The following is a 23,919-nucleotide window of genomic DNA, read 5'->3' as shown; positions in this document are numbered from 1 at the left end:
TCAAAAATCCTACTGCCCGTCATTAAGAAGCTTCCGTTCTTCGAAATGATTCTTAAGCTGATAATTAATCAGCGTGTCCATGACCTTGGTAGGGACCTAAGTGCAAATGTTGAAATCCAGTTCACGGATTAAATCGCTTTCAATGCTCAAGAGAGAGAGCTTTGATAGACGGTTTTGTCCCATCGAGCATATTTCTTATATTTTTCATTTTTGAAAATGAGCGCACTCCAGTGTTACCATCAAAACCAAATACATTCTCAATGCAATTTCGATATTTGGGAATGCAGCTCCGAAATTTTGATTTTCGAGCATTTTGTAGTAAAATAGTTCTGGCGATTGATATGTTCCAAAGTCCTTTTCCTTTCTTATGAGTCAACCAAAAACACAAATTGAACCAACTGATTACCAATACTAGGCTCTAAATCATCCGGATACACTTTCATCAATGCCTCTGCGTGCAAATTTTTAGCAACCATCTTCTTGATGTGATTCAGGAATCCAAATCTCGAACGTACAGCTTCTTTCAGTAAGAAAAACGGATAACCATCACTGGGATGAAGGCGGATACTTTGCTTTCTCGTAATCGAGCGGATTCAACCTCACATTTCTCGTTCTGGTGCGGGTGAGTGATTGTACTATTCATCGGTATGGGATATTTTTTTGGCTGCTTTCTTGTATTTATCAAATTCATTTCGTTTGGATTCCAAGAATGATATCAATGATTCTAGTGTACGCATTGCCGATTCAGGAATCATTTTCCGGTATTGCAACATGTTGTTTGTAGCGTTGAATCGCTCTAAGATACAGTTCCAAAATGTTGTACACAAAGCGGTTTCGAGACTACTCATCTTCTGTAGAACGTACGTTGCTTTATTCTTCACCATGTCTTTTTGCTCTTTATTGGAAGATATGCTGGTTAGAGCTTTTTCGATTTTCGAATAACAGGCTTTCGTGGCTTCAGGTCGACAAGACCAACGAGTGTCGATGAGCTTTTTCAAGACTAAAAACTGGCCACTTTTCTTCTCCGAAAATTTGTCAATCAGAATTCGGTGCAGCTCGGTATTGGTTGTTGAAAATGTGTACAAATTCTGCACGAAATCAAAGACTTGAGCAAACGATGGACAAGAGTAAGTAGCTGCTGAATGGTTTTTCCAGGAAAAATATATCTTCAGAACAATAGGGAGGATACTATCTGGGCCAGCGGATTTTTTATGTCTTGCAGCTGCACGAGTGCAAAAGAAGATTTGTCTTATAATTTACGCTCTCAAGTACACGAGGACTCATAATACTCTGTAACGAGCCGCTTTGCCTGTGTGGGTTCTCGTGACTGGCTAAATAGAACCCTTAGCTCAGCGGTTTCGAAGGTTCTTCGACCCAGGACTCATCACAAAAAATAAAACCAGTCTACCATCCCGGTGGTAGTGATGAGCGATAGATTTACCTTAAACCCTACCTACCTGGTTGTCTTCCTCGCTAAGAACAACCCCATTTCTCGGCTTCTTTTCGTTACCACTTTATCCCCATTTCCCCCTCACTCTCTCATCTCTTTAGAAAAAATTTAAGCCATCATCTTTATGGCTTCATAAAAAATCCATATCATTCCTTTTTAAATAACAAAATATTTTATCGAAATATTTAAATTTTATAAGGCTTTAATCTTAATTCATTAAGTGTAAGCATATGTACATATATATATGTAGCAAAAATTAAATTTAAATTTTACAACAAAAATTGATTTATCACATCAATATTAATTGTATTTATTTTACAAACTAAATTAATTTTAAGTGGCAATCATACGCCAATCGAGCGAAATCTATAATTGATTCGATAAGAATCGTCTTCGATTTTATTAAAAAAATTGGATCTTCAAAATCTCTTTTACTTCTTTGTTCTTTTGAAATCTCAACTCCCCTTTATGCGGAACCCCTCTCTTTATTTGAAGTTATATGTATGTATGCATATCCGACTTACCCAAATAAAGCCGACTTACCCCGTTCTTCTGCTGTAGTGGCGTCTGCTGCTGGAAGGCTGGGTCAATGAATGATTTATATGGTTAATATATGTATGTACGAAATTGTTCACTTTTGCTTAACTTCAAACAAAGTAAATTAAACTAATTTTATATTACGTTTCGCGGAATGTATCTAATCAAAAGATTTTCGTATTTTAATAACAATATTCTTACCACAAAACAAACAAAAATAGTTAAACTTTAGAAAAACTATATGGATTAATAATGGGTTCCGAAGTGAAGTAGGTTTAACTGCGGGGTTTTTTGTCGGCGCCTAGACACTCTAGGCTACCGGGCTTCTATAGCTTGGGTGTGCTGAATGCTGATGATGAGTCCGGCAACGCAATCCTGTTGAAATTCTTTATAAATGTCTCCTTTTTCAGGAAAACCTTGTTGATATTCAATATTATATATATCCTTCAGGATACCTTTCTGGAGTTTGATTGTTGGATAATTAATTTCCTTTTTGTTCCTGGCACACCAAATATTTAATTTAAAAAAAAAAAAAATGTCCGTTGAAAAAAAACTTTAACTTTTATTTAACCAAAAATAATTAGAGTATTTAACTTATATTATTCACAAATTTTATTTTGGTTACATGACCGACTGTTCTTTATTTGAGAATGTTTCTCTCAGGCTAATATTTTTGAAAAGAGTCTAGGCTTCCTAGCCAACCTGCGGACTACCCATTTACATATATTAGAGAAAAGCTCCTATCCCGTTGATGGTTCCCTACTTCACCAACACACGAATTCCAGTTTCTATCTCATGCTTCTGAATCAGCGCGGATTGGTCTCTTCTTGTAAAGTGGAAATGTAGCTTCTTAGAAACTCTACTCAACCTAAGCTTCCTAAGTCTGATATTACACGATGAATCTAGATGCATGCGACATCTTCGAATTCTTCTTTGTGATCCTATCCTGTTTCTCAAGTGCTATTACACGTTGAAACTAGATTCATGAATCTATTTTGACAGTTCTCTTTCATTTTTATTTCGTCATCGACTTGTTTGTTTGTCTATTTACTTTAATTAATCGAGAAAATTTTGTTATTCTTTAAAATCAATAAAAAACATTTTGTTTTGTAAAATCTATGAGTTTTATTATATATAGAAAGGATTTATACTGACAACAATTGTGCGTAGTAAATAAAATGTAAACAAAATGAACTGTCCGTCGGAGTTTGCTTCTCGAACAACGAAACCATATGAAAGAGAATAGCAAAAATACGAATAAGAGAACAGAGAAACGTCAAATTGTCGCAAGGAAAATTTTACCCGTGCGACACAGGTCGATTTTCTTGCGTCTCATGTTTTCAAATTTTTTTTCTCTTTTGCACTTATGTTGTTCGAAGTGTCGCATGCATCTAGATTCATCGTGTAATAGCAGACTCAAAAACACTCTAGTAAAGATATAAATCCTTCGTACGTATCACCCTCCAAAACCCATTTTTTACATTGTTGTATTTGTAATGTGGACGAATTCAACGAGAAAAATTGACGTGTTTTCACGCATACATAGACACACTTACTGAGGTTTTTGGGGAAATTTAATAAATTAGAGGAGAAATTACACGCATACTATGAAAAAGTTTATGAGGCTGATTTCCGGTTTAGCTTGTAGGCAAACCAAGATGTCTACCGCGGATTTATATCTTTATATAGAGTGTTTTTGAGCAGACTAACCAACATTTCCACTTTACCGCCTCCGTATCTGCAAAGATTGCTATCTGCTAGTAAGTTTTAACTTCTTTTTGTTGCATACTTTAGGGATACCGGGTTTCGGTTAGTTTGAAATTGAGCTATGTAGGTAACAACTCCCTGGTAGTGGTGAATTGACAGTATATTGTACTGCAAACAAATTGGCTTTATCAATCGATCTTACTTAAGGTGGCGTCACATTTCTGTGTGAATTGGGACCTCATCCAACAAATTTCTGCATCAACCTCGGTCTGGAGTTGTGCACCAAGTTAAGCGGAGTAACTTGTATTCCACATAATCCACAGTGGATCTGGAAAGGTACAATCTTGCTTAAAACTTTATCAGCTAGATTACCGATTTTATAACATAGCTTCCAATAGTTTTCAAAATTTGTTATAAATTCTTATGTTTTCAATTGTTCTTAATAGGTTCATCGAAAATACCGCAAAACTTTTGATCTTGATTATTTTTGCAAACTTTATAATAACAGATGTCCTAAGTTGAGGTAAAGGAACACGAGATCGCCTTTAGAAAGATGGCAAGCACAGCTTAAGAGGTGGAATCACTTTTAAGGGGGTTTTCTATGAAAATTAGTATCGACTAGTTTACTAATGGGAAAGACATTTGTCGTGCTAAATATTTATTCAAAATGCTTTTAATTTTCCATTATTAAAATTACTTCTGTTTTTAAAGAATTTGAATTTATATAACCCCATTTCCCATTTTGAATGGATTGAAATTTCATTTCGAGTGAAAGTCAATTGTAAAACTCTGATTAAGAATGTTGGAAATGTGTATATTTTTATAGTCAGTCAGCTCTCGGACTAATTTAGGAAACAAATAATAAAAGTTCTGTCCAGCAAATAATTTTTTTATTTTGTTTTACTTTAATAAAATAGATTTCGCCCTCGTTCACACTTTCAAAGTTCTATTATAAAATTATTTTAATTTTATAACATAAGTTAGCACATACAATTATTTTACCCTAAATTATTTAAATAATTAAGATAATTGTACAAGAATTTGAACTGTCAATAATATATTAATAATACATGTCAATGATATTATTTATATCAGATTATAATATTACGGAATTGAGACTTAACGGTGATATCAATGCAATTATCACTGTTGCTGCTACATTAATATTTCTTATTTTATTATAGTTGTCCCAATCTAAAAATATCTGCTTTTCCTGATAGCAGCTTTTAATTACTCTCTTTACATATATGTACATATGTATGACGATCTGAAATATACAACAAAAATTAAATTGATTCAACTTTAGGGCATAACTGCTAAGAATGGAAACATCAAGTTACATAGAAGTGGCGCATATTGGAATTATGCAATAATTATGTAAAAAAGGGTTCATACAAAACAAACAAAAAATACCAGAGCTTAACATATTAATATAATAATAAAACCACAAATATTAATATTCATTTTTTTTAAAAATAATTGTTTAACTATCTAACAAAGCCGTTAATCACTTGAGTATACCATAGAGAAGGTTTGTTACTTTAATGTCGTCTTAATTATCTAATGTTTCGAAAACATATACATGACTAATGGCACTCTTCAGCACCTCCGTAATGTTCAATGGGACTCATATCATAACATTGCGCACATTCAGACGACATAAAGGACTTGGAAGCAAGGAAGTTTCTGGTATCTGATTGGCTAGCTGTCAAAAAAATGCCTACCATTGAGACAGATATATTGGAAGGTTGACTGGAAAGCTAGTTAAGAAGAATTCTTATTACTATCAAGACAAATCTACTTATGTCAAAATGACAGCTGACCATACTTTGTTCATGCAACTGAAAGCTGAACTTTATTTATTTTCTGCACATTCAATTTAATATTATGTGTGCACAGAATACATCACAAATTGGAAAAGAAATAAGTAATATTTCTTTAAAATACAAAATACAAATCTTGAGGAACTTGTAGCTTGTCTGTAGAGTGTTTTGTAGACAATATTGTTGTTAGTAGTGCGATGAACGGAAAATACACGTGTTTTGTTGGAAAATCTATCCATAGTATAGTAGGATTTTACACGAATAACAAAAACAATATCGATAATATGTGTATAATGATATGATTATCTTTAATTTGTTTTTAAAGAAATGCTGGTTCGAGAAAATTATAATAAGAAGAAAATTAATAAAACGCGTGTGCTTTGTTAAGTTATCAAATAATTTCTAGTTTTTATTGAAATTTGTGAGTTTGACAGATGATTGAAAAATTATTTCGAATGCAAGTGTTTTTTTTACTCTTTCTAATGAGTTTTACTTTGTTGCTATTTTCAAATCGAACATTCTCCCGGCAATGACAACATGGTTGTTATTTAATAAGAAAAAAAAAAATCATAAAATCTGTACTTTAAAATAATGGAAACAATAACAAATTATTACGTTAAAATTCAAATCAAATAAAGTATTACATAATATTTAACTGATTAAAAAAGGAAAGATACAAAGGTAATAATTGAGTTATTTATATTTCAAGTAAGAGTCGGTTTTATGATGAGTTGAATGATGGTTGCTTCTTGTCGCTCGCAGAGTCGTAGAGGAGCGTAAGTGACTAAAAACAACCTCGAATGGCAAACTAGTTAGAATCTTATGGTTGGACAGTGGTTGGTATCAAAGCGAGTTTAACGATTGGTCTATTCAAAAGGCCGGTGGGTGTTTTGATTGTAACAACTCGAACGAGATCGTCGCTTCCTCGATGTAATGAAATGACAAGTCCCATGGGCCAATGACCGACTGGAAAACGATCATCTTTGATGATTACTAAATCATTTTCTTTGATGTTAGGTTGCTTGGTTCCCCATTTTGTACGAATTTGCATGCTGGACAAGACATCTTCCTTAAAACGTTTCCAAAAATGTTGAACCATTGACTCCATTAGTTGATGTCGTTTGATCGGATTTAATTCTGAGGGTGGTTGAGGTCGTGATAAAAGAGCATTTCCCGTTAGAAAATGTCCCGGTGTTATTGCCGTGAAGTCATTTGCATTCTCAGTGACTGGCGAAATCGGACGTGAATTGAGAACAGCTTCAATGCGAGCCAATACAGTTGAAAATTCCTCGAATGTGAGTTTTGCATCTCCAATTATTCTTGATAAGTGAAATTTCATTATTTTCACAGCTGCTTCGGCTAATCCATTGAAATGCGGTGCTCCCGGTGGACTTAAATGCCATTGAATGTATCGATTTGCTAGTGCTGGTATGATTTCCTTTTCGATTGATTGAATAAATTTGTTAGATTCTCGTTATTGGCACCAACAAAGTTAGTCCCACAATCGCTAAACACATCATGACAAAATCCACGACGAGCGACAAATCGGTCGAACGCATGAAGAAATGTTTGTGTTGTGAGATCACCAGCTGCTTCTAAATGAACAGCCTTCGTTGTCATGCATGTGAAAACGGCAACGTAACCCTTGTATGAAGTTTGACCGCGGCCTTTTGAAGCACGAATATCATAAGGGCCCGCGTAGTCAACGATAGTCGCTGCAAATGGTCGTGAATTAGTATTAACACGCGCAGTTGGTAATGCAGCCATTTGTTGTTGTGATAAAACTGGACGTGCTTTGAAACAAATGACACATTTGTTTATAAAATGTCGTGCGAAATTGCGTACATCAAGAATCCAATAAATTTGCCGAATTTGATTGACCGTCACTTGAGGTCCACCGTGTAATGTAAGACGATGATAATAATCCGTGATCAACTTTGCAATGTAGCTTTTCGAAGGGAGAATTATTGGAAATTTTTCTTCAAATGACATAAATGCATTTTGTAAACGACCGTTGACACGAAGAATATTGTTGTCGTCGATGAATGGGTTAAGTCGATATAATTTGCTGGACTTCTTGATTGGGTTTTGATCTTGAATAGTTTTGAGTTCACATGAGAATTCATTTGATTGAATCCACCGAATAAGTGAAAGTTCACTGTTTTGAATTTCATCGACGGTGAGTGTAGGAACTAGTTCAATGAGTTCCTTTCTTGGAATCGATAGCATTGATTTCGATGGTCGTGGCAATTTGAGCTTGATTGAAGAGCGAACAATTTTAACGAAACGAATGGCGTATGCCAGGGCACGACGAAGACGGTTGAAATTTGAAAAACGCTGGACACTTCTTCTTTGATGTTGAGGTTAATTGATTTCACCTTTGAACGGAGCTCATTTCGATCGTCGTCATGAACTTCGAATGGTGAATCTGGCCAGTCAGATTGGGGTAGTGAAAGAAATTGTGGTCCATGCCACCATAGTGATGAGTCACGCAGTTCGATGATAGTTAGCCCACGGCTATTAAGATCAGCTGGGTTTTCAAACGTGCGGACATGGTGCCATTGTCCAATTTAAGTTGACGATAGAATTTTGTGAATTCGATTACAAACAAAAACTGACCAACAATTTGGATCTCCTCGAATCCATGACAAAACGACGCTGGAATCAGTCCACATAAAAACATTATTGAATTGGATTCTCAATGATTTTTTTACCAGTTCAAGTAAATTTACTGCTAAAACGGCACCACATAATTCTGCGCGAGGTGTTGTTAACGGCTTGCGCATTGGTGTCAATTTACTTTTAGCCATGATTAAATTTACATGGATTTGCTCATTTGAATCGATGGTTCTGAGATAAATTGATGTAGCGTATGCTCTGTTCGAACTATCGCAAAAAACGTGAAGCTCATTATTTTTGTTGGTTGATGATGTGCAAAAATACTCCATTTACCAAGATCGGAATCTTTCGTACGTTTCACTCTCCCAAACCCGTTTGTTTACATTGTTGTATTTGTAATTTTGACAATTAGTCCTTGAATAGATGTGAGAACAAACAAAAAAAAACGATGCCGTGGGCTAGCGGCACTTTGCAAAGCAAAAACAAAATGGGGTGGTTAATATGTTTTTTTCAGGTTTTTCTTTTTACTTTTTTCGATGAAAAAACAGTTTTAAGCTTTAATTTTGCAGTCATTTTGTTGATAGCGAACCAATGTACATTTTTGTCTTGAAAAAAAAACATGTTCAACATCATTTTATTGTAATTAATTCACTAATTTAGAATAATCACTACGAAATTCTTTAAATTTCATAATTAACCTCGAATTATTGTATCAAAGATGCGTTCGAAGAACCATCAATTTAAGGGTGCGAGCGCAATTTATTGATACTACTAAATTTTCGTTAATGAACGGCCCAGATATTTATTTTGCAAATAAAATCTGTATTAAATTAATTAATCGATGTATGTAAATAGTTTTCTCCATAATTTAAGTTTGGGACTATTTTTCAATTTCATTTTGATTAATAAATATTAAATTAAAAAAAAAAGAGTTATAAGCGAAAAATACCTTAGCTATGCATAACATTCTTGATTGATGGAAGCGTACGTGTATTTGCTATAAAACAAAACTATATAACACATCAAAGGAACATCAATGTTTAAAAAAAAATAATCAGAACAGTTATAGCGAACCCGTTTAATAAATGCAGAGCGAATAAAATGCAAATTTAGACATTTGTCACAAAATTAAAATGTCAAAAACCGTTCTGAATTCATGCACAACTCATTCAAAAGATCATGCATTCATTCATGTTTATTCTTGACGTACAGAAGTTTTTTTTAGTAAATTCCCACAGTTTAACGCATAATATAATTTTCATTGGTTCCTTAAAAATGTTTAATTACCAAAGTTCAAGTTTACTTATTATTATTTGAAGGGTATGTATCGTAAAAATGCTGCTTATAATGAAAAAAATAATGAGAATTAATGAATAAAATTAATTTGAAGTCAATGTCTTCTATTATTCCCGAGACATCGAAAACCAAACATCAATTTTTACGAATTTTCCGTACTTAGTTTCGGAACGGCAGGACTTTGTAAGTGGGATTTTATGCATTTCATACTATTTTTTGATGAAATAGGTCCTATATAGAAATTTTTAGAAAAACCAATTTAAATTGAAAGTGGTTGTGAGAAACACTTAGAGGAGGATAATTATGACTTAGAACCGTTGGAATTATGTGAAAGGATCAAATAGTTTCGGAACGGTAGAACTTTGTAGTTTGGATAAGCCTAGGGAAAAGTAGAACAAGGTACATTTTCGTTACGTTTATTTGGAACAAAGATTCAATCGATATTTTAATTGTTCAAACCATAGCAGCATGGTGTTTCGATTAAGTTTAGTTAATTAAACACATTAATCAATTTATTACCTGTTATCATCAGGAGCACCGAAAGTATGGTTGAAAAATTTACAACCAAGGATGCATTCGCGTTTCTTTCGTGATTTGTCCATATTTTGCATATGAATATGAAAAACACTATGATTTAAATCCAATTTGTTTTTAAAAAAACAATTTTGATAGCTTTTATAAAAAATCAACAAGTTCGTATTGGAATTGAATTCAAAATTCAATGAAATTATTGAAGTTTCATAATTCACCACGAAAAATAACAGTTAATATTCCGTAGGAAAATTTTCCAAAGTGCTTATTTGGGGTGCCTCCACACTTTGTTTAAATTGGTTTATACAAAATAAAACAAGCATTTTTAATATTATTGCATTTTAATAATTTCATTCCATTTGAGTGCTATGTACAGACAAAAACATCTTGTTTACTTCTTTAAGCGTTAAAATGATTGGTACTCAAGATATTTTAATACATTTTTTTTATAAAATTGAATCAGTGGCAGTAAAATGTTTGAGGAAAACAAACGAATGTTCTATTAAAATGGTGATACAGTCTAGTTATTAAATATTATAAAAAATAAAATATATATTAAAGCATACCTAATGTTTGACAATATGAAAAAAATATATATATATTCCATATCTTTATTTTATAAAATATAAAATAACATTGCAGTATAGAAATAGAGTTCCAAAAATTAAAGGAAATTCATAAAATACACAAAAATTGCAATGATTTTTCTTTAGCATTTTTGGTTATTATGCAGAATTATTCAACAGACTTGCTTATGTCTGTTTTGTTGTTCTACAAAGTATTGAGTTACACTTTTGTCCATTTCTAATTATACTTAACCAGTTGCAGCTCATATTGCGTTCGCAAATAATTTAAGTAAACAAAATACAGTACTAATAAATCATTAAATATGTATTTGGTCAGTTTTATTTTAAATAATATACATTTACAACATTTATTTGGATTGAAATTAAAAAGCTATATAAATCTTCCAATTTAAGACCATGTCAGCACTTCAGATTCTGTTGGTTAGGATTGTTTAGTTTTTGAACGAGGCCATAAAACATTCAAAATAAAGCATTTAGATGTGCCTGCAGACTATAATGAAGCATTTTGATGGGCCGGAACACTAAATGTGAGAATGTGTTTGGTTTTTGCATCATTTCACGCACACTTTCTCACATTTAATGTGTCCTTAGCTTGTAGGCAAACCGAAATGTCAGTCTGAGATTCCGATCTTGGTAATGGAGTATTTTTGATGATGTGTTAATCCAACGAGGAATTTCGATTTCTTTGATAAATTGAAGTTGATCAAAAGTTTTTTCCCATTCAGATTGAAGGTCGATAGAAGTTATAATGTCGTCCCAGTCAAATTTACTCTCCCACAATTTGTTCAAAAATAATTTTTCTTTGGTGACAAATGGATTGAGCCATCCAAGTGGGTCAAACAAGCGAGCGACTGTAGATGACACATTGCGTTTTGTGAGTTGTTTATTGGTTGGAAAGTTAACGCAAAATGTGAACAAGTCTTTGATGCTGGACCATCCCAAACCGAGTGTTTTGATAGCGTCTTCGGCATTGAACAAACACATTGTATTTTGATCATGATACTCAATGGGAATTTGTTGAAGAATCTCAGGTGAATTACTAGCCCACTTACGGAGCTCAAAGCCGGCACTTCGCAGCAAATGAATGATTATTTGAATCATCTCAATGGCATTTTCGATAGTCTCGCTACCTGTTGTGATGTCATCTACATAAGTTTCGAGTTTTAATGCGGTGTAAACAGTTGGTGAAATAGCTTTGATTTCTTCAGCTACCATATGAATGGTTTTAATTGCCTGATATGGTGATGGTGCAAGGCCGAATGTGACGGTTTGAAGAGCGTATGTTTGAATGCCTAAATCTCGTTGTGCGTACGCCAGTTCAGAATTATTGAAACCAAATCTGCTTGTAAAACAGGACCGGTAGTCAAAATATCATTTAATGATTTTCCATTTGTTGATTTAGCCGAGCCGTCAAATACTTGGCGGAGTTTTGTTGTGAGACTGGCTTCTTTAACCACGGCATGGTGAGGCAAATAGAAATGTTTTTCGTCAATCTCATGAACTAGTTTGACCTGATTGAGCTCCTTATATTCATTAAATACTTTGAAATATTCTTCTTTGAATTTTTCGTCGTGAGCGGAACGACGTTGTAGCGATTGAAAACGTCTGAGTGCCATATCGTACGACGAACCTAATTGAATTGATGAATCAAAATTTGATTTGAATGGTAAACGTACCATGAATTTCCCATTCGATTGGCGAGTTGTAGTTTGTTCGTAAAACTTCTCGGTCCATTCATCCTCTTTAGACATTGTTTTTTCTGTTGGTACTTCCTCCAGTTCATGGAATTTTGTTAAATATTCACCAATTTCCTTTGTCGAGATGTGATGGCAATCAATCAATGGGAATGTAAGAACATGATTTTCTTGAAATAATTCTCCAAATAATATCCACCCCAAAGTCGTGTATTGAGCAACGGGCTCACCGAATTCACCCTTGCGTAGGCCTTCCTCAATGATGCGACCATAGACATCACCGCCTAATAATAGATCGATTTGACCCGGAGTTGCATAATAAGGGTCAGCGAGTGGCAAATTATCAAGATGATGCCATGATTTTACCTTAACTGAGTGCAAAGGTAATTCTGACGTAATCGATGGAAGAACAGCGAATTTCGAAGTAAAATTAACTTTCGGATTGACGATCGAATGAATGTTGAGACTCAATTCCTTGTCGGCGATTTTGTATTGGATCTCGCCCATAGGACGATAACCAATGCAGAATGGAATGAATGCTAATTTTAATCGTTGAGCGGCACGCTCAGTGATGATTGATTGTTGTGATCCCTTATCAACTAATGCCCGAAGTCGTATGAGCTGACCAGATGCGTCAAGCACATTTACAATTGCTGTAGCAAGAAGAACCGTTGAATTAGTGTGTACCAAATTGTTTGAGACGATTTGGGGATTAACGGTCGGTGCATGATTCAACTGATTTGAAGTCGATGCCGTATTTGGGTTTTAGGAATGAAGCTGCATTCAATGATAAGTTTGATTTATTAAAATGCAAGAGAGTGTGATGTCGACCACCGCACGTGAAACATGTGTGTTTGCTGGTGCATTGTGTTGACGTTGAATGACTAAGGCAATTGAAACACAATTTTTGTTGAGTGGCAAAGTCTTTACGTTCAAACGGTGACCATTGCAAGAATTGCTGACATTTACGTAAAACGTGAGGGCCCTTGCACCTCTCGATCGGACAAACAATTGATTTTTTTGAGACATGAAAATTTCGTATTTCCTTTCGACCCTGAGATTTATTGGAAGAGTTATTTGTTTTTTGGTGCAACGATGATGACCTTGATTCGCTATTGCTCGTTGCGTGTGCGGCATCAGCAATGAGAAATGTCGATTTAAGAAAGTCCAACAATTGTTGAAGTTTTGCAACTTTCTTTGGTTCTTTACGGTGTTTTTCGAATTCGAGACGTGTAGCTGGCGATAGTTTTTCGAGTAAATGAAATGCAAAAAATTCGGAGTTTTCATCGGTATGAAATTTGAGGTTCCTTAACTGGAAAATGCAGGCACGTGCAGAGTCATGGAATGATTTTAATTGCGCTGCTGATTCTGGTTGGGTGTATGTTGGTAAATTCATAAATTTTTTCATGAACGCATTGAACAGAACTTGGTCATTGCTGTAACGATCTTTCAAATCTTCCAGGGCTTCATCATACGTTTCGCCCGTAACATCCAAATGAGCAATAGATGAGGTCACGTTTGCAGTTAAAAAAGATTTCAGATAGACGAACTTTTGATGTTTCGACAGTTTTGAATTGTTGTGAATCGTTTGAAACGCTGCATAAAACGTTGGCCATTCGGTAGGCTCACCGTCAAATTTTTCGATTTTAAATTCAGGTGGCCTGAAAGAACTATCGGTGTGGACTTCGCGTATTATCGTATTGAATGACTCATTTGAAATTTGTTCCGACGACGTGGAAGCCTGGGGAGTAGTTTTTGCGTGACGCTCGGGATGAAATTTGTCAAATGCTAATTCAATATAATCTGTGGCATCCGCATATTCGGACTGAAAAGACCCAAAAATATCATTTTTGAAATAAATATCGTCGCGAGATAATTTTAAGCGTACCAATGTTCGATGATTTGCATTAAAGGTCTGAAGATTTTGTGCAATGCGATTGAGACGTGTCATAAATTGCCCTTTGGATCTTCGACTTGGACCATCTTTGTCGAAATTTGGGCGCTCTCTCCGCAGTTGTTCGAGCAAATCAATTTGTTCGGCCACTAATTGCTCTAGTTCAGTGGGGATTACTGAGGTTTCTTTCCCGTCATTGGACATGTTAAACTAAAGTTTGCCAAACGAAAATGCTTAAAGTCACTTACCCCTATAATCTGCGATTCTTCTGGTTCTGGATGCCTCCTTTCACACGATGTTCCCTTGGAGCGTGGTGCTCGTGTACGTGTAGTGATGAATGCAGGAACCTTGTACAGACACGATTGACGGTGATCAATTAAATTATTTCAACAAATAATTTCTTGGTCGGATTTTAAGTAGTGGATGATTTGTGAGTAGTTACCATGTGGCATAGCACGATATTTGAGGTTAGTACTTAGATGCGACACAATCGATTGGTGCCGGTGTTGAGAATTCACAGAAAACTTGATATGTTTGTAAAATCTACGGAGAACTATTTTAAATTGAAATTAAAAAGTTAACCGGTTCGAAAGACCATGTATAATGATATGATTATCTTTAATTTGTTTTTAAAGAAATGCTGGTTCGAGAAAATTATAATAAGAAGAAAATTAATAAAACGCGTGTGCTTTGTTAGGTTATCAAATAATTTCTAGTTTTTATTGAAATTTGTGAGTTTGACAGATGATTGAAAAATTATTTCGAATGCAAGTGTTTTTTTACTCTTTCTAATGAGTTTTACTTTGTTGCTATTTTCAAATCGAACAATATGAATAACATTGATAAAAGTTAAAGTAGAATCTTACTATGGATGGGTTTTTGACATTTATACAAGTCTCGAATGGATCTTATGTGATTTCGTTCTCAAATGCTGGTAAGATTGATATTGCATTTGTATCTCGATGGCTGTGTTTGTTGAGTAGTTGTGCAATTGGAGTTATGTGTGTGTTTTCCATTGCGGAAAAATCAATCTGTTATTGTTGATATTATTTAGTTTTTTTTTTTAATGAAAATGGACTAACTGGGCTTATTTTGCAAGAGAAAACAATGGAAAAGTTAATTAAGTTTTGCTATGTTTCCACCAAAGGTTTATTTTAGTTTGGATCACATAAATCTTTTTTGTGTTTCCACCGCACAGGAAGAATTAAAAATAATTAAGTTTGATAGCACTTTCTAAATTGCAAATGGTGTTTCGATGTTTCTTATGAAGTGCAAGTGAGATAGTTTGATTCGTGTTAAACAAAGAAAAACTGAATATGTTCCATGTTAATTTTTTTTTGTAATTTGATTAAAACAAAACTATAATTTTTGTACACAAACAAACAAATAAACAGACCATAATGCATTATCTGTTAAACCAACACCCAAGTTTTTTTTTTTTTTTTTTTTCAAATTTTGACTCGACTCCGATCGCCGACGGATATCGAGTCAAATCAAGCTTATTTTAACTCTATCCAGGTATATAAAGAATTGGGGCGATCTACAAGCTCACTTCAACACCAATTGTTAATGTAGTAGTCTACGAACAACCCCCTCCTTGAAGCAATTATTAAATGAACTTTTTTTTTTATAGAATCTCAATTTCCAGATGTTTTCTTACCATTTATTCTTGAAAATTGTCCATTTTATTAGTTTTATTTTGCTAACTTAATTTTAACATTTGATTTTCGTAAAACTTTTTTCTATTTGTGTGTTTTTTTTTCTTATTATTATTCTGACAGATCTTCTTTCATTGGCACCAATTTTTAAATAAAAAACTCTGGCTACTGCGGATCGTTTTGTTGGCAATTCCTCACTGTACTATATATGGAATAACAACAAAACGCACTTATAGTGAAATTTATGACACTTTAAAAACTAATTTGGTCAAAATTTACTTGTTTTTTAAAAAATGCAATTGACTGCAAATGAAGTCCCTTATGTTGTCTAAGCATTCCCCATGAGCCAATTTTCTATCAACTATGCAAATACATTGTAATAAAGGGTGATTTTTTTGAGGTTAGGATTTTCATGCATTAGTATTTGACAGATCACGCGGGATTTCAGACATGGTGTCAAAGAGAAAGATGCTCAGTATGCTTTGACATTTCATCATGAATAGACTTACTAACGAGCAACGCTTGCAAATCATTGAATTTTATTACCAAAATCAGTGTTCGGTTCGAAATGTGTTTCGCGCTTTACGTCCGATTTATGGTCTACATAATCGACCAAGTGAGCAAACAATTAATGCGATTGTGACCAAGTTTCGCACTCAGTTTACTTTATTGGACATTAAACCAACCACACAAATGCGTACAGTGCGTACAGAAGAGAATATTGCGTCTGTTTCTGAGAGTGTTGCTGAAGACCGTGAAATGTCGATTCGTCGCCGTTCGCAGCAATTGGGTTTGTGTTATTCGACCACATGGAAGATTTTACGCAAAGATCTTGGTGTAAAACCGTATAAAATACAGCTCGTGCAAGAACTGAAGCCGAACGATCTGCAACAACGTCGAATTTTCAGTGAATGGGCCCTAGAAAAGTTGGCAGAAAATCCGCTTTTTTATCGACAAATTTTGTTCAGCAATGAGGCTCATTTCTGGTTGAATGGCAATGATAAGCAAAATTGCCGCATTTGGAGTGAAGAGCAACCAGAAGCCGTTCAAGAACTGCCCATGCATCCCGAAAAATGCACTGTTTTGTGTGGTTTGTACGCTAGTGGAATCATTGGACCTTATTTTTTCAAAGATGCTGTTGGACGCAACGTTACGGTGAATGGCGATCGCTATCGTTCAATGCTAACAAACTTTTTGTTGCCAAAAATGGAAGAACTGAACTTGGTTGACATGTGGTTTCAACAAGATGGCGCTACATGCCACACAGCTCGCGATTCTATTACCATTTTGAGGGAAAACTTCGGAGAACAATTCATCTCAAGGAATGGACCGGTAAGTTGGCCACCAAGATCATGCGATTTGACGCCTTTAGACTATTTTTTGTGGGGCTACGTCAAGTCTAAAGTCTACACAAATAAGCCAGCAACTATTCCAGCTTTGGAAGACAACATTTCCGAAGAAATTCGGGTTATTCCGGCCGAAATGCTCGAAAAAGTTAACCAAAATTGGACTTTCCGAATGGACCACCTAAGGACGCAGCCGCGGTCAACATTTAAATGAAATTATCTTCAAAAAGTAAATGTCATGGACCAATCTAACGTTTCAAATAAAGAATCGATGAGATTTTGCAAATTTTATGCGTTTTTTTTTTAAAAAAAAGTTCTCAAGCTCGTAAAAAATCACTCGTTATATGTATGTATGGCCGATTGCTTGAAGTCGTTTGTACTCGTCTACATAATCAATTTTTTGTATTTCCTAATAATTTGACCATTATTGTCCTCTAATTGGATTTTGAACGATGTTCTTTCCAAACAACATCATCCAATTTTTATTTGAAAAGGAAACAACAACAAAAGTTAACAGAATAATGAAAGAAATTGAAAACTACGAAAATCGAAAGAAATTAGAATTCACCGTTTGGAAAACATAACGAAAAAGAAGTTATACAGAAAAAAGATAGAAAAGTATGGGACGCACGTACAAATTTTACAAAGATAGTCGTTATTACCTGCTTCATTATTGTTTCATTTTTTATGTTTTATAATTAACTTTCCATAGGAAGTTATTGTAATGGGTCCGATTTGTCAAATTGAAAATTTTGACATTTCTCGACGTTTCAAGGTCCCTAGAGTCGAAATAAAAGATTTTTAGAAAGATGTCTGTGCGTGCGTGTGTACGTACGTTTGTACGTCCGTACGTCCGTATGTCCGTACGTCCGTACGTCCGTACGTTCGCGACGTTTTTTTCGTCGTCCATAGCTCAAGAACCAGAAGAGATATCGACTTCAAATAAATTTTGTTATACAAATAATAAGGCAGAAAGATGCAGAAAGGGCTCTCAAGGAAATTGCGTGGGTTGTTTTTTTACCATAGCCGTTTGAAAAGAAGGTGAAAATTTTGGTTAACCTTAAATATCTTACGAACCAAAAACGCTAGAGACTTGAATTAAATTTTATATAATATATTAAAACGTGATACCAAACAGGTATATTTTTTGAAAAAAATCAATATAACGGTTTTTTTTATAAATCAATAAAACTGAAAAAAAAAAATGTGTCACCTCCAAAATTTTACGACTGAAATATGATTTCATCTCTAAAACAATTTTGTGCAACGAAGAATAATGTTTTTGACATCTGATAAAATTTTGAGAAAAATCTAATTGACAGTTTTTTTTACAAAAAATAAAACCTAAAAAAAAAATGTATAAAAGTTGGTAAAAATTGTTTTTCGACTCAAATATCTTTTCAAAACTTTGAGATATTAGCTTTAATTTACTTTTGTCTTTCAAAACATTTTGTTGTCAACATTCAGTTAAAGTTTGAAAAAAATCGATTTGACAGTTTTTGTAAAAAAAATTAAAAACCGAAAAAAAAAATTAACAAAAGTTCGTAAAAAATGATTTTCGACTCAAATATCTTTTAAAAATTTTGAGATAATAGGTTCTAACTAATTTTTTCTTATAAGAAATATTGTTTTCAACGTTAAGACAAATTTTGAGAAGGATCGAATTGACAGTTTTTTTACAAAAAATAAAAACCTGAAAAAAAATGTATAAAAGTTGGTAAAAATTGATTTTCGACTCAAATATCTCTTCAAAAATTTTAAAGATTGGCTTCAAACTAATTTTATCTTATAATTCAAATTGACAGTTTTTTTACAAAAAAAAACAATACTAAAACTTGGTAAAAATTTACTTTCGGCTCAAATAGCTTTTCAAAAATTAAAAATATTGGCTTCAAACTTATTTTATTTCACAGAAAATATTGTTTTCAATATTCATTAATTTTTATAGAAACATCCAACAGTAAGTTATTTCATAAAAAATAAAATCTACAAAAAATAGTACGCAAATTTGGTAAAAATTGATACGAGTTCATATAGACAAACTTTTAAGCAATACAAACCGACAGATGGGATGGGAAGTTATCAGTGTGGGTCGCATCCCAGCCTCTTTTTTTTTAAATATTTTTGCACGACCTGTTGTTTTTACTTTTAAAATAAATGTTCATATTCTCTGTCATATGTCAAGAAAATTGGGCGCATTCATAAGAGTAGGGGAGCCCAAGAAGGGATTTTGGGATTTACTACAGCGCGGCAGATTAATATACAGGGAGGTACCTATTACCCCATTGAATACCTCCACCAAGTATTAGCCCTGTATATGTGGCCGCGCGTCAAGGATAAAGGATCAGATTAGTAAAAAAAATTGATCATCTGAAATTCTCGAGCGCGTAAGATTAAGGTAGGGTAAGTTAGTTATATGCTAAAAAGTGTATATTCTACTAATCTGACAATTTTCGATTGACGATAAAAGTAGGCGGGTTACAAACTTGTAAAAAAAACGTCATCTTGACTTTCTCCAGCGTGGCTAAATTTTTTTTTATTTTGAAGGTAATAATTCAAATTTCACAAATAATATAATAATAATCTGACGATTTCCGTTAGCCGAAGTGAGGGGAGGGGCAATTTAAAAAAAAAAATATGATTTAAAATGGGAACAATAATTATAAAATAACGGTGATACTTACAATTAAGATTTATAGATTTTTTTAAAGCCAACATTCTGTTTTATTAGCCAGTTTTTAATTCAAGTCAGAACAATGCGTAGTTTTTAAAAAATTTAATTTTAAACTCAAAATTTGAGTAAAATTAAAAAAAAAAAAAAGGGTTTAAAGTGTAATTTTTCAATACTTTAAGATTATCTACCATTGTTTTTATTTCAGAATTTATTGCTCTTATTTGTTTTTGATCTAAAACTGAAAATAAGATGATTTTATGTCTTTTAGTTTTTGAGAGAATTGAAAATAACCACAACTACTATTTTAATTTAATTCTTTTTTTTTGCTTGAGTGGTCTTATTTTTATAGTAATAATAGTAGGTGTGAGTGTGGGTGTATGCAACAGTGGAATGTGTGCGAGTTTGGCTGTACGCCACACCGAGGTGTGTATGGGGGCATGCTGCCCCCTGCAACCCCCCTGCTTGGGCACACTATAGGTATTGGAGTGAGTCCAAGGTGCAGTATGTGCAAGGTGGGGAGGTTGAAAGGTGCGATAGATGCAAGATGGGGTGCATGCAAAGTTTCTTGCATTTAAATAATAAGGGTTTAAAAAATATTAATTTATCTCAAATACTCAAGCAAGGAAAAATAATTTAATTAAAAAATTTTTGGTTTTTGTAATTTTCAATTAGCTCTTCAATTTGTTAAAAGATTTGAAAAAAAAAATCTTTCCATTGTCAGAATAGGCGAATCCCTCCAGATAATCGTCAGATTAAGAGACCACACGTTTAGGGTATTTCAAAATGGCGATTATTTTTTGCAAGTTCTAATAATGGCCGCGAGTTTGGGTCACATCCAAATCGTCAGATTATTACATAAGAGCATTCTTTTAGGTTCACTTAACATCCCCTTTGAAAATCTGACGCGCTCGGATAATTTTTCTTTTACCGTTTTCAACCCTTTTTTTTTATAATAAGCGCACACTCAAAGGGATATATTACCCTTATTATGAAGACACAGTGTGAGCACTAGGAAAGGGAGAGAGGGTTTGAAAGGAGATGTCGGTGCACATTGGTTTTGAATTCCTGAATATTGCAATAGCTGGGAAAGACAGAGTGTGGCAAGGCATTCCACATTCGCATAGTACGGCTAAAGAACGAATCTCTGTACTTGACAGTAAGACCGAAGTTGGGCTCGAGTGTATATTGATGAGCATTCCTAGAAGCGTGAGTATTACGGTTGAACTGTTTAAGGGGAGGAATGCAGCTGGCTATTTCTCTAGAGCATAAACATATAATTATGGTGGTAATATCACCAATCAATAAGTAAGTTGCAGGAGCACCAGCCCAGATATGTGAGTTATACTCAAGCTTTGGACGTATATAATTCTTGTAAATAACAGCCAGATCAGAGGGGGAGAAAAACTTCTTGCATCGCCTTAGAAAACCCAAACATCTTGCGGCATTTTTGGCGACATCGCGTATGTGATCGTTCCACAAAAGGTGGTTGGTGATACACATACCGAGAATATCGAGATGTTCAGTTTCCTCGATGCAAGTGCCATTTATGGATAATGGCAGGGGGGTATATTTCGCTTTAACGATACAAGACAGCATTGCGTTTTCGAAGCATTACATTCCACGCGGTTTCTTATTCCCCATTGTACAATGCTGTTTAGGTCGGAATTTAATGAGCTTATCATATTTTGTCGTTGCAGTTCCACATCCGAAGAAGAGGGGTGTGAATCTGAAAACGAATATGAAAAGCTAAGAGTACTATCGTCAGCGAAACAATGTATTGGATTAGATGTTGCAGACAGGAGATCATTAATAAAAATGAGAAAGAGTGTTGGAGATAGAACAGAGCCCTGGGGCACACCAGCATTTATTTTGTGGTTTTCAGGCTTGAATCCATCCAATACAACTTGTATTGAACGATTCGAAAGGTAATTACTAATCCAATGAAGGAGGGATTCATGCAAACCGAAAGCACGCATTTTCGATAAGAGAGCCTGATGCCAAACCCTATCAAATGCTTTTGAAATATCAAGTGCAATAATCTTACTTTCTCCAAAACTATGTAAAGATTTGTTCAACTGTTCGGTGAGATGAACCATGAGATCCCCAGTGGACCTATTGCTACGAAAGCCATACTGTCGGTCATTAAGAAGCTTCCGTTCTTCAAGATATTTCTTGAGCTGATAAATAATCAGCGTTTCCATGACCTTAGAAAGAAATGACGTAAGTGCAATCGGTCGATAATTAGACGGTGAGGAAGATTCGCCTTTTTTGGGAATAGGCTGGACAAATGCGGTTTTCCATCCGCTCGGAACGAGACCTGAGGAGTAGGACAGATGAAAAAGCTTACGCAGTGGTTTTGCCAGCGATGAAGAACACCTCTTCAGAACAATAGCGGGGATACCATCCGGACCAGCAGATTTGTGTATGTTAAGATCTTTTAGGACTCTCGCTACAGTACGAGTGCGAAAAAAGATTTGCCCCATAGAATCATTAACTCGCTCAAGTACAGGCGGAGTCATAACACTCACTGGCAGCGTTGAATTGGCGGCGAACTGCCTAGCAAAGAGATTTGCTTTCTCTTAAGAGATAACAAATGGAGTGTCGTTCACAACGAGCGTAGGAACCGAGGAAGAGGAAGAATTCCTCATATTTTTTACAAATGACCAAAAATTTTTACTGCCTTTGGGACATTGCAGAATTTTTTGCCGTAATTTTTGGTCATGTAAAAATTTGGTCCGTCGAATATGGGCGTTGCAGGTCTTCCTGGCTTGCTTGAACTTATTCCGGTTTTCCTCAGTTGGATTGGCTTTAAAACAACGGAAACTTACCTTCTTGACCCTAATAACCTCTTTACAGCTCGCATCGAACCATCCGTTTTCCTTAGGTCTGATGCTTTTAACCCTCTTCGGGATAACAGTTCTCATCCCCAAGAGAATCAAACTTGTGATCATATCAGCTCAGGCGTCAACGTCACTATCGAGGAAGCGTAGTGACCAGTTAAAGATCCTAAAATAATTATTGAGACCGTCCCAGTTGGCTTTCTCGTATTGCCAAACGGTTCTCTTAGGAGCTCTTTCTTTAACTGGAGAGTTTTTACACTAGAAATTTGCTGATATGACACAATGGTCAGATGTGCCTAGAGGAGAAAGAACACTAATAGTGTACTTACCAGGGTCAGAGGTAAGAAACAAGTCAAGAGTGTTTTCTGCTCGACCTACCACGTCCGATATTCGAGTGGGCTCGTTGACCAGCTGAGTTAGGTGGTTTAACTCAGCGAAGATCTCAGCACACACTCCTTCTGGTGTTGACTGGTTGAATTCAGTGGGATCGGAATCCTTTCCCACTTGGGTTTCACTTAGTGCCAATACAGCTGGCTTGTTTAAAGCAGTATGGGAGTACACAGAAAGAAAATTCGATCTAAGCCCACGAATATTACAATAATCTACCCTGAAATTTCCAGCCATTGCAAATAAAAGAAACACAAAAACCAGAACAGACGAAGACTATAAGAAAAATATTACTGAGTTGAACCACAGAATGCAATTCGATACACGCCACTACTAGTGTTATGCCTTAGTAGTGACAAGAATCGAATACGGCCCTGTTAATTCAAAACAGTAAAATTTTTGTTGTCAACAATCTGTTATCAACGATGACGTAGTCTGTGTATCAATTGCATTAGTTATTAAACACAATGCAATTTGATACACATGCTAAGCCATGCGACTGTACGAGAAAAGGGGAAAGTGAAGGATGGTACTCACTGTGCTATGTTGAGTTGGCTTATCATGATAATGTATTATTTTTTTGTTGGTTGTTTGTTGTTTTTGCTTTATTGTAGTTGATTTGGTGTGGCGTGGTTTATTGTTTTTCTATTTTTTTTGTTGTTTTTTTTTTATCATGTTAATATTTTATTTGCTAATTTTTTGCTATTTTTTTTTTGTTTGTTTATGTTCTTATTTGTTTCTTTTTGTTCTGTGTTAACATTTAAAATATGTATGGGAAATAATTAAACACATATCACGTTTAGGCACAAGACTCGAACAAGACGCGCATGGGCAACGGACGCACAACACAGAGGGGACCTTCCCCAACGAAAGTTC

At 34.7% G+C, this 23,919-nt stretch overlaps 1 protein-coding gene across 3 annotated transcripts in view; it reads right to left on the bottom strand.

The window, feature by feature from the left end:
* Positions 1-4,561: 4,561 nt before the first annotated feature.
* The window catches only part of LOC129954020 (trichohyalin-like), a 51,025-nt gene continuing 31,667 nt past the window's right edge, over positions 4,562-23,919 (bottom strand). The window contains exons 4-5 of one of the 3 annotated variants that reach the window (XM_056067616.1): positions 4,907-4,961; positions 4,563-4,848 (exon numbers count right to left, since the gene is read on the bottom strand). In XM_056067616.1, the coding sequence (XP_055923591.1) occupies positions 4,838-4,848; positions 4,907-4,961 (66 nt within the window). In that variant the 3' untranslated portion in view covers positions 4,563-4,837. Of the gene's footprint in view, positions 4,962-23,919 lie in introns of all 3 variants that reach the window. The other 2 variants (XM_056067615.1, XM_056067614.1) reach the window with 2 other exon arrangements.

The sequence above is a fragment of the Eupeodes corollae genome, chromosome 1 (assembly GCF_945859685.1).
Source record: "Eupeodes corollae chromosome 1, idEupCoro1.1, whole genome shotgun sequence".
NCBI lineage: Eukaryota > Metazoa > Arthropoda > Insecta > Diptera > Syrphidae > Eupeodes > Eupeodes corollae.
This window is presented reverse-complemented; position numbering and strand designations above follow the sequence as displayed.